Source organism: Mesocricetus auratus, unplaced genomic scaffold (genome assembly GCF_017639785.1).
Source record: "Mesocricetus auratus isolate SY011 unplaced genomic scaffold, BCM_Maur_2.0 Super-Scaffold_6731, whole genome shotgun sequence".
NCBI classification, from domain to species: Eukaryota; Metazoa; Chordata; class Mammalia; order Rodentia; family Cricetidae; genus Mesocricetus; species Mesocricetus auratus.
This window is the reverse complement of record NW_024429185.1, coordinates 2,670,768-2,688,151: the sequence shown is the minus strand read 5'-3', so window position 1 is coordinate 2,688,151 and position 17,384 is coordinate 2,670,768. Positions and strand designations below refer to the sequence as shown.

Here is a 17,384-nt window from a genome sequence, read left to right as displayed (position 1 = left end):
AGCCTGTACTGAGCCCCACGGCCGGAAGAGACCAGAAAGGAGGCCCTGAGTGGAAGTGGGGTGTGAGGCCGGCCCTGGAGAGCCTCCACTTCCTCCTTCGCTGATCGAGGAGCGCACAGGTTGGGGTGACGCTCCACTTCCTGTCCCTGCATCTGCCATTCGCCCTGCCTTGGCTGTCCTTAGTGGCTGTGTTCTCCCTGAGACTGCAGTGACCTGACCTCTGCCCTTTACAGCAGCTGTCAATAGCGAGGCGGAGCCAGGACCGACAGCTCTCTCTCCCTGTGACCCCGACACACACTGAGGCTGAGGCAAGGGCGCCTTTGAATCCAGGAATTGAGCCTCAGTCTGGGCTACATAGGAAGACCCATCCGAAAAAGCAGAAAGGGGCGGGGCACAGGCAGCAGAGCCTTGCCTGGGCTGCAGAGTCCTGGGTTCCTCCCCAGCACCATGTAATTCTGGGTGGCCCTCACCTGTCATTTTAATACTTGTGAGGCTCAGGCAGGAGGATTCATGGTTCAAGGTCATCCATGCCTACTCAGGACTGGAGGCCAGCCTGGACTACATGAGACCTTGTCTCAAAGACAAAGGACAAAAATAAAGTCTAACCTTTCACTTGTTGCACAAATCACATGCACACACGTGCAGCACAGAATGCTTAGGAACTGTGGACCTGTAGCCAGAAATTTGCTCACGACCACAAAAGACAACTAGAGGAGTCACTAGAACTTTCTTTTTTCTTTTTCTTTCTTTCTTTTTTTTTTTTTTTGGATTTTCGAGACAGGGTTTCTCTGTATTGTTTTTGGAGGCTGTCCTGGAACTCTCTCTGTAGACCAGGATGGCCTCAAACTCACAGAGATTCGCCTGCCTCTGCCTCCCAAGTGCTGGGATTAAAGGCGTGCGCCACCAACGCCTGGGTGACACTAGAACTTTCTAAGCAGAAAACATAGCTGCTAGTCAGTCAGGGGACAACCAAGTTTTTCTGGTGGTACTGCATCCCCCATCCCCCAGCATGGCCCCTTCTTAGAGGACGCCACCCCCAGCTTACCTGCCCCTTCCAAGCAGAAGGCCTCCTATGAGCACCTCTTAATGGGCTTCAAGGAGCTGAAGTTCAGAATAGGAGGTCGTCCTGCCTGCAGCTGCTTTCAGCCTAGGCTGCGCCCCTTGTGTTATAGTTTTAGTTGGAGAAATAGGATCTTCGCTACATAGCCCAGGCTAGCATGAACTCAGTCATCTTGCCTCAGCCATCCAAGTGCTAGAAGATGACGACAGGTAGTGGAAGTGCACTACTCAGACTCTGATGTCTAGGCAGGCCACCAGTCAAGACTTAGGAGCTGGAGAGGGGACACAGCATGAAGGACAGGGTGTTGGGGGGACTAGGCAAGGGTGCCGAGTATGTGCATTGGATTTTTCTTTCTGAGACATGGTTTCATGTGGCCCAGGCTGGCTTTAACTCACTAGAAAATATGCTTTTAAAAATCTGGGTCTGAAGCTGGGCAGTGGTGGCACACGCCTTTAATCCCAGCACCGAAGAGGGAGGCAGGCAGATCTCTGAGTTTGAAGCCAACCTGGTCTACAGAGCATGTTCCAGGATAGGCTCCAAAGCTACACAGAGAAACCCTGTATTGAAAAGCCAAAAAATAAAGGCACGTGCCTTCAATCCCAGGTAGATCACTGTGAGTTCAAGGCCAGCCTGTTCTACAGATCAAGTTCCAGGATAGGCTTTAGGCTCCAAAACTACACGGGGAAAATCCTGTCTTGAAAAATCAAAAAACCAAACCAAAACAAAAACTGGGTCTGGTGCACACACTTAATCCCAGCATTTGGGAGGCAGAGGCAGTCAGCTTGGACTACATAGTGAGACCCAAAAGTAAGGAGCAAGGGTGAACTGGAGAGGTGGTGGGCAGTCAGCACTGGCTGCCCTTGGAAAGGACCCAGATTGAGACCCAGCGCCCACGTGGTGGCTCACAGCTCCAGTTTGTCCTCCATGGGTGCCAGTACTCATGTGGTGCACAGACAGACATTCAGGCAAACAAACAACACATAAATAAATAAGTCTAATTTTTTTTGTTTAAATCTGAGACTGGTGACTCATAACTGTAATCCCAGTTGAGGCAGCGAATCACAAATTTCAAACCAGTCTTGGCTACATTGTGAGACTTTGACTCTTAATAAAGTAGGTACTGTTGAGTAAGTCTGTGTGTGCGTGCGTGCGTGCGTGCGTGTGTGTGTGTGTGTGTGTGTGTGTTACAGCATATAGAGAGAGGTCAGAAGACAACTTTAGAGAGTCAATTTTCACTTTTCATCTTGAGGCAGATGTCCTGCTTCTGCCACAGGTCCTACTGGCTTCTGGGGAATTGTCCTGCGCCCGCCACCCTTGTGGGTTCTGCTGCTTTAGCACTTTCCCAGCCTCCGCTGTGTCCGAGCACACCAGGTCTGCCCTGTCCTTCCAGAGACTTGGCTGTTGTGATTTCCTCTGGACCTGTCCCGGAAGTGGGATCAGTAGATCTAATCAGAATCTAGTATTAGCAAAGTGTCTTTTATTTATGTTAGAAAGGAGGAAAACCACATTTCTTTCTGGGACGCTTCTTTCCCTGGCACCTTGCCTGGGCCTCTGGGTTCAGTAGCATTAGCAGGGCTTGTCCACACCTGGGTTGGCTCTTCCCTCCAGGCCACCCATAGCCAGTGCCACCCCCTTCAGCCCCTGGGCCAGCTTGTGCTCTGAGCCACACGACATGCCGGTAACTGGCGTTTCCTTCTCCATGTATCATAGCTTCGACTGGATATTTTTAGCCAGGCTTTGAAAAGTCGCTGTGTACTCAGACACATACCAGACACGTGAGGTCACCAGGCACAGACAAAACCCTGGCCTGCAGGGTCATCTGTAATCACAGAACCAGAAAGCAACTTCCCCTGCACCCTGCAGCACTGCTGGCTGGCTGTCCCCCAATCTGGGCCTGACTGTCACGTTTAGAGGTCTGTAGTGCTTTAAAAGTAAGCCCTGTGCCTCTTAGGGGTGTGGAAGCAATCTTGGGAACACTAGACTGAGGTGCCATGGCAACTTCTCTGAAAAGTAGGCTGTCCCTACTGCAGACACCCACCCCACAGGGACAAGATGCACCGTTCCGTGCATCCTTTCATGTGCGCTTATATCTTTTTTTTTTTAAACAAGGGTCTCTTTGTACCTCAGGTTTGTCTAGAATTCATAGCAATCCTCCTGCCTCTGTTTTCAGAGGTAGAGGTTGACTGGAATGTCACAAAGTGGGAGGAAGAGGCTGGTCCTCGCTTATGCCCTACCTCCACATGAGTGTACATCGTAGCCTGGGACTGGGCTGACCTCTGGGGAGATAGAGAGCAGACCCAGAGAGTTGTCTGTCCCCGGGACTGCCTCAGCTTTTCTCTACCCAGCTACACCTGGCAGTGTCTGAGGCACACAGTAAGATAATTAATTATTTAATTAATTGCCCTGAAATCTCAATGGAGAAAAAAAGGGTTGGGTGGTGGCGGCCAGCGAGTTCCAGGACAGCCAGAACTACACAGAGAAACTTGTCTCGTAAAACCAGCATGTGCCTCCTCGGTAGGCATACCCTCCCTTCTTCCGTAGATACTAAGTGGTCTCCCAGGATGGACTGTTGTCCAAGCATGGGGGCTGCAGATCCTAGGCTCCAGGTCAGAATAATGCTGTGTGCTAGCCTCCCTCTGTATTGTTAGGGATGGTGGGATCCTCAGGGACCCTGGGCCGTCTGGATGCCTGCACTCTGTAATGGGGCAGTTTGATGATTCCTAGTGGCATTTTTTTCGGGTCCCAGTGTTAGTAGCATCTTAATATATGCATGCCAGTGACAGAGATGCACACTGTTATGTGACTTGTTGGAGAGGTGTGAACAAAAATCTCACCACATACAGGACATGGACAACAGACCAAAAAATGAGTCTCCCCAAGTCCAGCTGAATAAGCCAGGGCTTTATTGGTGCTCCTTGTAGGGTCACGCATGTCTCAGGCAGCGGCATCACTGAAAACTCCACCCTAGCAACAACTGCAACCCCACAGCTCCCTGAACAACAGCTTGTAGGCAGCTCCACTGAAGAGTCTCTCTCAACAGTTCCTGCTTTCTAAGTTTTGGGAGGGGCCCTTCATGAGTCCAGCTAGCCTCCTGCTCCCTCAGGGCAGAGATGGTGACACAACAAACAGACCCATATAACACGACACACCATGTGCAAAGACAGCCCCAGGGGAGCGTGAGTGCTTGTGCTCCATGCATGAGGCCCTGGGTCCCATCCCCAGCAATGCAAACATGCATACATGGGTGGGTGGGTGGAGCTCCACTCCTAATGTCACCGGGAAAGGCTGAGCAGCACCCCTGATCCCTGCCCCTGCAGCAGAAATAACAAGCAGGTTCCATACTGCCCACTCTAATGGTAGATCACGGAGCTATCAGGTATTGAGGCTGTGTCTGCTCTAGACACTCAGAGGCTCCAGACAATGTGACTTGTGAGGTTGAGTCCTATGAGTTACAACCTACATGGGCCCTCAAAGCCGCCAACTGCTACCCAGCCCCTGAAGGTCCTCACAGCATGGGTCCTCACTGCTTTCCTGCTTGGCAGGACTTACTATTTTGAGACAGACTCTCTGTGTAGCCATAGCTGGTCTGGACCTCTCTATGTAGAGCAGACTAGCTGTGAACTTGTGAAAATCTCTCATGTCTTGCTCCTGAGTGCTGAGATTGAAGGTATGGGCCACTAATCCTAGCCCATGACTCAGGTTTTCCCACATGCTTGGTAATTCCTGGTTGTTTACCTGTTACATGAGGAGCCTGACTCTTCATGGGTCTGCTCTTCTGTCAAAGTGTCAAACTCTAGAGGAACACCTGTCCTCCACCATCACACAGCAACACCTGTCCTCCACCATCACACAACACCTGTCCTCCACCATCACACAACACCTGTCTTCCACCATCACACAACACCTGTCCTCCACCATCACACACCACCTGTCCTCCACCATCACAGGCTTCTTTGAGGAATTTCCTTTTGTGCTAGAGGCCACCTGTTGCCCGTTGTGTCAGTCATCTGTCACTGTAAATTGAATGCTATAGATGTCTTCATTTATTTATTTATTCATTTGTTTGTTTCTTGGTTGGTTGGTTAGTTGGTTGATTGATTGGTTTTTCTGCATAGCCCTAACTGTCCTGGAACTCGCTCTGTAGACCAGGCTGGCCTCAGGCTCAGAGATCTGCCTGCCTCTGCCTCCCAAGTTCTGGGATTAAAGGTGTGTGCCACCATACCTGGCCAAGATTGCATGGTTTTTAAAGAAGAAGGGTTACAAGCTGGGCTCGGGGCTAATGGTGTATCATTGTATCTCTTGGAAGGATGAGGCAGGAGTATGGTTGTTAGCTCCAGGCCACAGAGTGAGAGCCTGTCTCAAAACATGAATAAAGAGGCTCTGAAGAGATGACTCTTGTACAAGTGTGGGGACCCGAGTTTGAATCCCCATGTGAAAAGCTGGGTGTGGCTTCGCACTCTTGCAACCCCAGCATGCTTTGGCACGAGGCAGACTTAGCACATGGGGACATGCTTCAGCCACACACCTCAGACATGAGACTTAAATGTTTTTTGTTGGACTGGAGAGATCGCTCAGCAGGTAAGAGCACTGGCTGCTTTTGCAGAGAACCTGGGTTCAATTCCCAGCATCCACATGGTGACTCAACCATCTGTAACTCAAGTTCCAGGGGGGGTCTAACGCCCTTTTATGGCTTCAGTAAGCACCGGGCACACAAAAGGTGCACAGTACAAGCAGAATCCCCCCCCCCCCCCACAATAGTAACAAGCCCTTAAATTAAGAACATTTATTATGTGCACACACACACATGTGCACACGTGGAGATCAGAGGACCATTGTAGGGTTTGGCTCTCTCCTCCCTCCATATGCTTACTAAGGCTTGAAATCATGGTGTCAAACTTGGCAGCAAGCACCCTTACCCAGAGTCATCTCTCCTGCCCTGTGCCTTGTCTCTTACCTGAGCCTCTGAGTGAGTATAGCTCAGGGCTGGCTCAGGGGACAAGAATGCTGTGCACACAAGGAGTTCTGGGGCCAGGGTGGAAGTCATGGAGATTCTAGACCCGGGTCTGACGTGCTGTCTTTGCACTCCACAGGCTTTTGGAAATGCCAAGACAGCCCACAATAACAACTCCAGCCGCTTCGGGAAGTTCATCCAAGTCAACTACCTGGAGAGTGGCATCGTGCGGGGGTAAGCCGCTCTGTCTGGAACCTAGGGCACCCTGTGAGCTTAGCCAGTGCTCTGCCCCTGGAGTGCACCCCTTCTGCAGGTGTGGTATTGAGGGTTTTTAGGTCTGTGCAGTGAGGATCTTCTCTGTCCCTGGAGTCAGAACCTGCCAGGCTATATAGTCTGCTTGCTGACCTTTGTAAGGTTTCCACTCTGTGAGGTGTCAGGTATCAGCCAGGTGTGATACCCCAGAAAGAGACAGTATCGGGCAGCAACGTGATGTGGTGGTCTGGAGAAGTACCAAAGGGCTTGCAGCGACTGAGCAGAGGTGGTCGGGTAGATTCATGGGTAGAAGCATAGATGTGTAGGTGGCTGGATTTATGCATATATTTTGTGTATGGGCAAATAGAAGCTTGGATGCTTGAGTGGATCCCTGGGTGAGTGGGTAGGTTGAAGGTTTATGGGAGGGTTGGTATATGGATGGGTGGGTGGGTAGGTTGTAGATTTAAGGGAGGGTTGGTATATGGATGGGTGGGTGGGTAGGTTGAGGGTTTATGGGAGGGTTGGTATATGGATGGGTGGGTGGGTAGGTTGTAGATTTAAGGGAGGGTTGGTATATGGATGGGTGGGTGGGTAGGTTGAGGGTTTATGGGAGGGTTGGTATATGGATGGGTGGGTGGGTAGGTTGAGGGTTTATGGGAGGATTGGTAGCTATTGTGTGACGGCTGTGACTTGATTATAGGTGGGCAGCTAGACTGAAGACTCTCAAGTGGGTTGGTGGGTAGGTTGGTTAGAGGGATCATCCGTGAGTGGACAGATTCAAGGGTGGGTGGGTTGATGAGCACACAGATGGATTCATGAGTAAGTAGGTAGATTTATGGGTAGCAATGTTGGTGGGTTGGCTCATGTATGAGTTAATGGCTTTGCTGGGGTAGGAGATAGGTGGTTGAGTAGAGTAACAAGTTAGGTTAGTAAGTAGGTGGGTGGGGGATAGGTAGCTCAGGGCTGGGTGATCTATTGGTAGACAGAAGGTTCATGGACCAATGGATGAGTAAACAGACGGACAGACCTACAGGGCGGTGGGTGAGTAGACAGGCAGACCTTAGGGATAATGGGCTAAATAAATCTCTCCCATTACAGAGTCTAATGGCTGCTGTAGGGTAAATCTGGGCTGCTGGAAGCCAAGAGTGACAGTTGATCTAGTAACCAGGTAGCTGCAGAGTAGCTAACGGGAGGTAGCGATAGGAGGAATCAGGACTCAAGAGGGGTAGTTTGGGTGGCATGGGTGTCATCCTGCTGTTAAAATGCCACACAACTTCATACTTACAAATCATTTACTTTGGGATTTTCCATTTCTTATTTTCTAACCTGGGGTGACTAAAAGCCACCACAACAGACCATGCAAAAGGATAAAGAGGTACTTGGTTAGGTCACATGCACTGGCCTAGTATAATATCCAAACTGACCCTTAGCTAATGGGTACAGCCTGCCGCAGGCTCCCAGCAAGTTCAGGCTAGATCTGCTTTTCTCTTGGGGGCACAGCAGTGCTCAGCAAGCTGCCCTGCCGCGGACCACACCCCACACCCCTGCCATGCCCAAGTGCCGGTGTTGGGTTCAAGAAAGGAGTTCCATGTTGTCCAGCGTCCATGCTCCAGCCTAGCTTCCTGGCCTCGGGGCTGCCACAGCTGTGACCCAGGGCTGCCTTTGCCTGCTGTGTCCGGTCATATTTCTGTCACTGTTGCTTCACAAAACCAAGGGTCAGGGCCGGTCTAAGCTCAAGTTCCCCATTCCTGAGACTTCAGGTTTCTGTTGTGCAGACTGGCTCAGACATTGGCCTCAGATCTTCATTAGGCTGCATGTGGTCTCACGCCTTTAATCCCAGCACTTAGGAGGCCAAGGTAGGCAGATCTCTGTGAGTTCAAGGCCAGCCAGGGCTACACAGAGAAACCCTGTCTTGAAAACAAAAACAAAACAAAACCCCAAATTAGGGGCTGTCTGCTCTTGCAGAGGACCCAAGTTAAATTCTCAGTACCCAAATGGGTACTGTAACTCCAGTCCCAAGAGATCTGATAACTTCTTCTGGCCTCCATGGGCACTGCGCCCATGTGGTACCCAGACACACAGACAAGTAAAACCCTGATACACATAGAATTAAATTCAGTGCCAAAAGGGGGGCATTTTGGGGTCAGGTAAAAACCTGAAACAAGGGAATCTCCCAGGAATCTACAAGGATGACCCTGCCAAAACTTGTGACAGTAGCAGATATGCAGCCTGAACTAGCCATCTCCTGTGACCAGATTGGTATGTAGCCAAATTTATCAGAGAGGCTTCATCCATTAGCTGATGGAAACAGATGCAGACCCACAGCCAAGCATTAGGCAGAGTTTGGGAACCCTGCAGAAGATGGGGAGAAAGGATGTAGGATCCAGAGGGGTCCAGAACATCACAAGAAAACACACAAAGTCAACTAACGGGCTCACAGAGGCTCACAGAGACTGAACTGACAACCATGGAGCCTACATGGACTGACAGGTACTCTGCATATATGTGACAGTTGTGTAGCTTTGTCCTCTTGTGGGTCTCCTGACAGTGGTAACAGAGGCTGTCTCTGACTGTTTTACTGACTTTGGGGACCTTACTCCTCATACTGGGTCACCTTGCCCAGCCTTAATACTTGGGGAGATGCTTACTCTTGCTGCAACTTGATATGCCGTGTTTTGTTGGTATCGTGGGGGACCTGCTCTTTCCTAAACAGAAGTGGAGGAGGAGTGGGGTAGGGATGGAAACAGAGGGGGAATCATGGGGAGAGAGGGACTGGGAGGAGAGGAAGAAGGGGAAACTGTGGCAGGGTATAAAACAAATAAATAAATTTTAAAAATTTTAAATTCAAAATCCAAAAAGCTGGAGATGTGGTCAGGAGTGGAGCCCCTGCCTAGAGTCTAAAAAGGAAATTACCAAAGACTGGGGGGGGCTGGCCAGCTGTCTCCCAGCAAGTGTTAGCCTGGTTCCACAGAGCTGGCCTGTGTTCTGCTGAGGTGACTACCCAACCCTAGATGCAAGGAAAGTCTGACCCTCTATAGAAGCACAGCCTAGGACAGAGGCCACAGCTGAGTGGCTGACGGAAGACAAGGAAGAGTGTGTCACCTAGCACTTGGAGCAGAGGCAAGGGGATTGTGAGCTCCAGACCAGCCTTGGGCTCCAGAGTACAATTGTACCTGTAAAAAACAAAAGGAAGAAAATCACTTCTTTTATCTAGCTTATTTATTCAAAATTATTTTGTGTGGGTGTTTTGCTTGTATGTCTGTGCACTGTGTGTGTGTGGGGGGGGTGTTGCCCACAAAGGCCAGAAGAAGGTGTTCAATCTCCAGGAACTGGATTTAACAGAGGGTGGTGAACTGCCTTGTGGGTGCTGGAAATGGAACCTGGGTCCTCTGGAAGAACAGAGCTTAGCTGTCTCTCCAGCCCCTTCTTGTTTAAAGAAATCACCTGTCCAGGCAGCACCTTAGGAATCTGTTCTGTGCTCTTGAGTCTCCTCAGGCCTGCAGGCTTAATGGCACTGTCCTTTAGAGGGTGGATTTCCATGAGTTCAGGGCCATCCTGGTCTACACAGTGAATTCCAGGGTAGCCTGAACCACACGGTGAGACCCTATCTCATAACAACAGAAAATAAATAAATTAAAAGGTAGACTCAGGTGGAAAGGTCCACAAACCCTCATGGGCCCAGCACTGCCAGTCCTGTTGAGTGTAGAGAGAGCTACCCGTGGGGTCCCTTAGGATCCTCAGTTCCTTGTCTGCCATTGGACCTATGGCACCTGCTCTGTGTGTGGGAGGGTTGTCTGAGAATGCCTGAGATAATGCCCAGAGCACTTCAGGGCCTCCAGAGATGTGTGCTTCCATCCCCATAGCCCAAGCATCCAGCATCCAAAGCTTAAATCCAAGATGCTTCAGGGTCCGACTCAGCAACCACCACAGCTGGAAGATGCCATACCTCTGCTTCCAGGGACATGCCTGCTCAAAACTAAAAATATTGTGTGAAGGACCTGAGCAGTTCTGGGAGATGGCTAAGAGACTAAAATGCTGTGTGGTGTGAGACCAGAGTTCAAATCCCCAGAACTCTTTTGAAAGCTGGGTGGGCAGGTGTGGCAGCCACCTGTCATCCCAGCGCTTGGGAGGAAGAGAGGAGGGATCCCTGGATCAAGCCATCTACACTGGCCAAATGGATGAGCTAAGTGCTTAGCAAGAGACCCCGCAAGACTCGGGTTGTGCGCTGTGTGAAAGGATCTGTGTGGGATGCACATAACTGAGTGTACCCTGGGTTCCATCCCTCCAATCACTGGCTCAGAGTGAAGAGCACCAGTTGCTCCTTCAGCATCCCTGAGACTATTGGTTCTCAGCACCCACACAGCAGCACACAAGCTTCATATAGACACACACACACAGGATTCAAAGTAAAAATGAAATATTAAAATAAGTACTTGAAATTTTCAAAATGGTTGTGGTACCAACTGTTTGGAGATGATGAGGACTCCAGCCTGGGCTCCAAGGGTACTGCAGTCTCTGTGGTGCTCACACCAAACTGAACTGAAGGAAACAGTAGCTCCAGAAAGCCAGATTGTGTGGATACGGCCAGGACCTGTGGGGTCAGAGAACAGAGGTCAGAGGCCCCTGCTCTTCCGTAGTTCAGGCAGCCAGGGGCATGCTTCAGTGGGTAACAGCACTGGACGTGCAAGCCTGAGCACCAGAGTTCCATATCCCAGAAGCCATGTGACAAGCCGGGTCTGCTGCACAGGCATCATCTCCACCCTCCTCCAGGAGAGACCACAGAGTCAGCCAGAAGCTGGGAGCCAGACAGTCCCGAGTGTGCACAGCACATACACAAGACTCTAGTTAGCTGTAGTTGTCGCCTGACAGCCAAGAGGCAATCTGAGAGAAAAGCCTTGATTGACAGTCTGCACCAGACCGGCCTGTGGAGCTGTCTGTGGGGGTTTGTCTTGATTTCTCCCCTCGGTTGCTTTTGATGCGTGTCTTTGTCACAGCAGTCCCAGACATGTCCTTTGACACACATCCTCCCACATGCTGTGGCATACATTGCACTCTCACACTAAGTAGACATGACTTAAGGTGGGTGGGCGTGCAGCTCAGCACAGAGTGCAAGGGTGCCTTGTGCTCTCATATAGTATGAGCACATATGGCTGGATATCAGACCAACAGCCCAATAAAAAATAGGAAAGAGACTTATTTATAAAACACGCAGTGCTGGCGCACACCTTTAATCCCAGCACTCGGGAGGCAGAGGCAGAGGCAGAGGAATCTCTGAGTTCAAGGCCAGCTGTCTGTCTTCTGCCTGTCAGTAAGCAGTCAAGCCATGAAAGGCGTCTCTGAGCTTACACTGAAGTTCCGAGTCAGTGTGTGCGCAAGCAGATGCCGGATGCCCCTCCAGCAGCGTTCAGCTGTTGAGGAGGCTTCCTTCTCTTCACCTGCCCGGGGATGGCCTGCAGGTCCTGTCAGGTTTCCATGTGCCGGGTTCCACCCTCTCTGCCTGGGAACTCATCGGTCAGCTGATTCCTGACTCTTAGACTGAAGTCAGAGCATAGGTGATCTCCAGGCATTTGCAGCAAGCAATACCATGGTACCACATGCTAGGCCAGAGCAGAGATGCGGTGAGGGGTGTGGCTCCCTGTTAGCGAGGCTGTCTAGCAAGCATGAGGCCCTGGTTTTCCCACTCAGCACTACAGAGACCCTGTGAGGAGTGCAGCAGTTCAAGGCCAACCTATCGCAAACACCAGAAAAGTACAGTGGATCTTAGCTCAGTAGAGAGTGTGTGTAGTGACATGTAAATCATCCCAACACTGGAGACACAGAGAGGGGATCAGGAGTTGATAGGTATCTCCTATACACAGCAAGTTATGGGCCAGCCTGGGCTCTATGAAAACCTGAGTGAAATGAAAAAAAGAACAACCATACAATATCCAGGTGAAGGTCTTGCCTTAGACATAGACAATGGCCCTAGAGTCCCCAGTGAGGGGTTAGGGTTGTGGCTCAGGAGTGAGCCCCTGCCTAAGATCCCCCCAGTGAGGGGCTGGGGTTGAGCTTAGGGGTGGAGCCCGTGCCTAGAATTCCCCAGTGAGGGGCTGGGGGTGTGGCTTAGTGATACTATGCTCGCTTGAAATTTACGGTTCTTGGTTCCATCCTCAGCTCTAGCCAAAGAAGAAATATCAATACTTAAATGTAACCTTATTTCTCCCCCTTTTTTTTCTTTTATGACAGAGCTGTTGTGGAGAAATACCTGCTTGAAAAATCTCGCCTTGTATCCCGGGAGAAGGATGAACGGTGGGGCATGGTTTTTTTTTTTGCTTGTTTATGTATATGTCTGTGTGTTTGTAAGCGCACTGCCTGTGTGCCTGGAGCCCAGGAGATCAGAAGAGGTGCCAGGACCCCTGCAACTGGAGTTTCAGGCATGCTGGGAACTACTAGGGGTGCTCTGCAAGAGCAGCCATTTCTCCAGCCCCCAGGGTGTGGGATCTGGCTGAGACAGTCCTGCTCAGTGTTTGGGTCTCACAGAAGTGAAGTGAGTGCGTTGTTCAGGTCCCCCAGGGAAGCTGTGGTTGTAGTCTAAGCTCTCTGCTCTCCACTCCATATGACTGCTGCTGTGGCCTCCAGCCCCGTGTCCCTTCCGGCCCAGGCTATTCGAGTCAGCTGAAGTGTGCTTGAGCAGCGCCTCAGAGCTGGCGCAGGCGCACATTCAGTGAGCCTGAGACTCTAAGGCAGGAGGATCTCAGGTTCCAAGACAATCTCAGAATAACATCTGTGCTTGACAGGCCTGAGACTTGTGTCCCCTGCTCCTGCGCCACTCACTCACTTGAGGAGTTCCCTCTTTTTCTTCTAACAGTGCTTAAGTTTTTACTTATTTATTAAGTCAGGGTCTCTCTATGTAGCCCTGGATGTCCTAGAACTCACTCTGAAAACCAGGCTGGCCTCAGATTCACAGAGATCGCCTACCTTTGCCTCCCGAATGCTGGGGTTAAAGCATGCGTCACCACACCAGCCAAGACTTTTTTTGAACTTTATGTTTGCTTATTTCAGTGTGTGTGTGTAGGTGTGTATGTGTGTACGCACATGTGTGGTCAAAGGACACCTGGAGTCAGTTCTCTCTCTTCCAACTGTGTTCTGGGGATTGAACTCAGGTCCCTGTTAGCAGCAGGTTCCTTGACCAGCTGAGCCATCGCACCCCTACTTTCCTGTGCTATGGACCTGGCCAGACCCTGACTCCCCTTGCTGGTCACCCACAGGAATTACCATGTGTTTTACTATCTGCTGCTGGGTGTCAGCGAGGAGGAGCGCCAGGAATTCCGGCTGAAGCAGCCTCAAGACTATTTCTACCTCAACCAGGTAAACCGCTGCAGCCACGGCGCCACCTCTGTCCCCAAAGAGTCTGCCACAGGGAGGTCAGAGGCCGCCAGCCTAGCCCTGCTGGGCCCCAGCCCAGCCCTGAGCACACACACACAAAGGCTGCCATTCATTCCCAGCCCTGGCCCTCCTTCTGGCCAGCCTGGATCGCCCTGCTAACTGCCCTCTAGGCCGGAAGTGCCTGAGTGCCCACGCCTCTGTTTCATCAGCATAACTTGAACATTGAAGATGGAGAAGACCTTAAGCATGACTTTGAAAGGCTCCAGCAGGCCATGGAGATGGTGGGCTTCCTACCCGCTACCAAGAAGCAGTAAGTGGGCTGCTGCGTCCCTTGAGATCTCCCCCAGCCCCGTGGAGAGCAGACGGTATTCCACACAGTACAGGGGAGGGCTGCAGCCGTGAGCTGGGAGGTAGCAGCCTAAGCCAGATCAGCTGGGCGTGATGGTCCACACCTGCCATCCCCACACGGCAGAGACTGAGACAGGAGGGTTGCGTGTTTGAGGTCAGTCTTTGCTGCATAGTGAGACCTTATCTCAAAGAAATTTTTTAAAAAGGCAAAACAACAACCATACAGGCAGGAAGATGGTTGAAAGTTCAGGGCCAGCCTGGCCTCCATAAGCAAGACCCTGTTGGTTAGCAAAAAGAAGCAAAAAAGTTAAAGTGAGTTTGCGTGGTAGTGTGTATCTGCACCCTCAGTGCTTGGGAAGACCAGGTGAGGCTAGCCTTGGCTACACAGCTTGACCCATCACTAAAACCAGCAGGGCTACAGCTGGAGCACAGTGGATAGCAGGAGTGAATCCTGGTTATGTCTGCAGCTGCACTTGGGAATGGGGACGGGGTGTGGGGTGGAGAGCACTCTCAGCCTGGCTGCACACGACACTGCTGGAGACAAGCAGGTGACACAGACCACAGTCACCTTTCTCTGTCCAGGATCTTCTCCGTCCTCTCAGCCATCTTGTACCTGGGCAACGTCACCTACAAAAAGAGAGCCACAGGCCGGGATGAAGGTCTAGAGGTCGGGCCCCCCGAGGTGCTGGACACCCTGTCTGAGCTCCTGAAGGTACCTCCTGTCTCCACCGTCCTTGCCCTTGCTTCCTGGTCCCTGGCATGGTAGGGGCAAGACAGGTGGAGGAACATCTGTCTGCAGCCTGTTTCCTGTGTCGTCTCTGAGCTGTCCCCTCCTTGCTGCTGTCTGTCTGTCCGTCTGCACAAACTGTGGTCAGAGAGACACTGGGTGGTTAAGGTGTTACACTCTCAGGGATACATAGCCACACACGCCAGTGTAAGCAAGAGAAACCATGGTTTCATGGGCCGATGCTGTCACTCTGTAGTATGCACAGACCTGGCACACACCAGCCACACGTAACCCTGATGTGCTTGTCATCCCATTGCTCGGGGCCAGCCTGGGCTATGTGAAACTGTCTCCAAAAAACAGGAATTGGAAGCGGAAGCTGCTCAAAAGTTAAGAGCACTGGCTGCTCTTCCAAACAACGTGGGTTTGAATCCCAGCACCCACATGACAGCTCACGGCCATCTGTAACTCCAGTCCAAGGCCAGGGTACCTGGCCACCTCTTCTGTTACCTCAGGCATCAGGCAGACGCATGGTGCATGGCAGATTTTAGACAAAACACCCACATGCATTCTTTTGTGGATTTTGTTTTTGTTTTAGAGAGAGGGTTTTTCTTTGTAGCCTACATATGGGTTGGAGTTAGGTGTGGTGGCACAGGCCTGTCACCCTCGCCACTCAGAGGCTGAATTCAAGACCTGCCTGAGCTCAGCGAGAACCCCCAACTCAAAATACAAAGTACATGATGGGGGCTGGGGGTGTGACCTGTGAGGGTCCCAGGCCCCTCACTGCCCCAGACACAGGCGAGCCCACATGCACAGACACAGCGGGTGATGGCTGGATGTGGGAGTCTCCTCTGCTGGCCCCCCCAGACACGTTTGTCAAATTGGGATCACTACTGGCACCTAGTGGCTGGAGGTGGAGATGCCACCCTGAGCCTCAGTGCAGAGCTTGAGCACCCTAAGATTGTTTCCTTTCTTTTTCTTTTTCTTTTTTAATGCTACTGGGGATGGAACTGTGGGGCCTGGAGATGGATAGATGAATCTTAAATCTTGTTCTGATGAGCCAGACCTCCCAGCTTGCCTTTCTGTCTTATTTTTTATATAGAGTTTCTCTCTGGCTGGCTTAGAACTTAGGGCTGGCCTCAGCCTCCTGAGGGCAGGGATGAAAGGCATGCGCTACCAAACATAGTCTTGTGGGGTTTTTTTTTTGTTTTCAAGTTTTTATTTTTTAGTTTTTATTTTATTTACCTGTTTATTTTTGAGACAGGGTCTCACTATGTAATAACTCTGGCTGCCTGGAGCTTACTATATAGACCAGGCTGGCCTTGAACTCACAGAGATTCACTTGCCTCTGCCTTCTGCTTATTAGACTTAAGAAAGTAATGGGGTTGTTTGATTTTGTTTTTTAAGATTTTTTTATTAAAAAAAAAAAAAGCCGGGCGGCAATAGCGCACGCCTTTAATCCCAGCACTCGGGAGGCAGAGGCAGGCGGATCTCTATGAGTTCGAGGCCGAGCTGGTCCGACACCCTCCAAAACAATACAGAGAAACCCTGTTTCGTAAAACCAAAAAAAAAAAGAAAAAAAAAGATTTTTTTTTAATTTTATGTGTGTGCATGTAGGTGTGTGCTTATGCATGCAGTGCCTGCAGAGGCCAGAAGAGGGCTCCAGGTATCAGGAGGCCCTTCCCAGCCCAGCCTTCTCCTAGCTCTTTAGGGCTGGCCTCCAAGATGCAGAAACCTGACAAGGGTCTCACCTCCCTGCCTTTCTTTCCCCACCCTGGAAATAGGTGAAGCGGGAGACCCTGGTGGAGGTCCTGACCAAGAGAAAAACAGTGACAGTCAACGACAAGCTTATCCTGCCTTACAGCCTGAGTGAGGTGAGTGTGTGCCCAGGGTGGGGCTTTAGCCCTGCAAAAGCAAGACACCTCAGCTCTGGGCAGACCCGCTTCCTGTGTCTGCTTCTCGTGAGACCTATCTCAGACGTGCCCCTGCTGCAGAGCTATGAAATGCAGAGCCCCGTGTGGAAAAGCCTCTCTCCTCACACACTGGAGAGCTTCATCTGTCACTTGGGGACAGTGTGAGGTTAGCAGTGATACCTCTCAGAGCAGATTAGAAGTAATAACGGCATACGTACCAGTCTCCTGGACATGGCCTCAAGGCTCAGAATTCAGATGTTTCCTGTGGCTCATCTTTACACTTGAAGGGAGTCTCTCAGGCTTGTGTCATCTGCCAGCATCTCCTTTCTATTTTCTTACTGACTCGCGGCAGTTGTACTCCATATCACAGGCAGGCCTTAAATTGGCAACACCCTAACTACCTCTGGGATGGTGGGTGGGTGTCGCTGTGCCCGCTGTTCAGGCAGAACGGCTCTTCTTGAACACAGACACTGCAGTTCAGGATGACTGCGTGACTGACAGGAAGGTAGCATGTAACACCAGGATCCACTGGGTCAGCGATGAGCCCCGACCCAGATGAGGTACAGCCATTTGAAGATGTACCCAGGCTGTATCACACGTGCTCAAAAGTGTTTAGAGTGTTTCCGGCCACTTTATCTATGGCTCTGGGCATCTGAAAATATAGATAAATGAAGAACCACGGCTCAGAACCAATGAGGTGTTGCCCTCTGTGGCTACAGGTGTTCAGTGGCCATGCAAGTCCAGCATGACTTGAGACAATCCTGGCCCCCC

General features: G+C 51.0%; 1 protein-coding gene across 1 annotated transcript in view; it reads left to right on the top strand.

The window, feature by feature from the left end:
* Positions 1-17,384, top strand: part of Myo9b (myosin IXB) — a 70,186-nt gene that overhangs the window by 15,119 nt on the left and 37,683 nt on the right. The window contains 6 exon segments of the mRNA XM_040742153.1: positions 6,151-6,245; positions 12,489-12,551; positions 13,511-13,610; positions 13,838-13,938; positions 14,559-14,688; positions 16,485-16,574. Of these exon segments, the coding sequence (XP_040598087.1) occupies positions 6,151-6,245; positions 12,489-12,551; positions 13,511-13,610; positions 13,838-13,938; positions 14,559-14,688; positions 16,485-16,574 (579 nt within the window).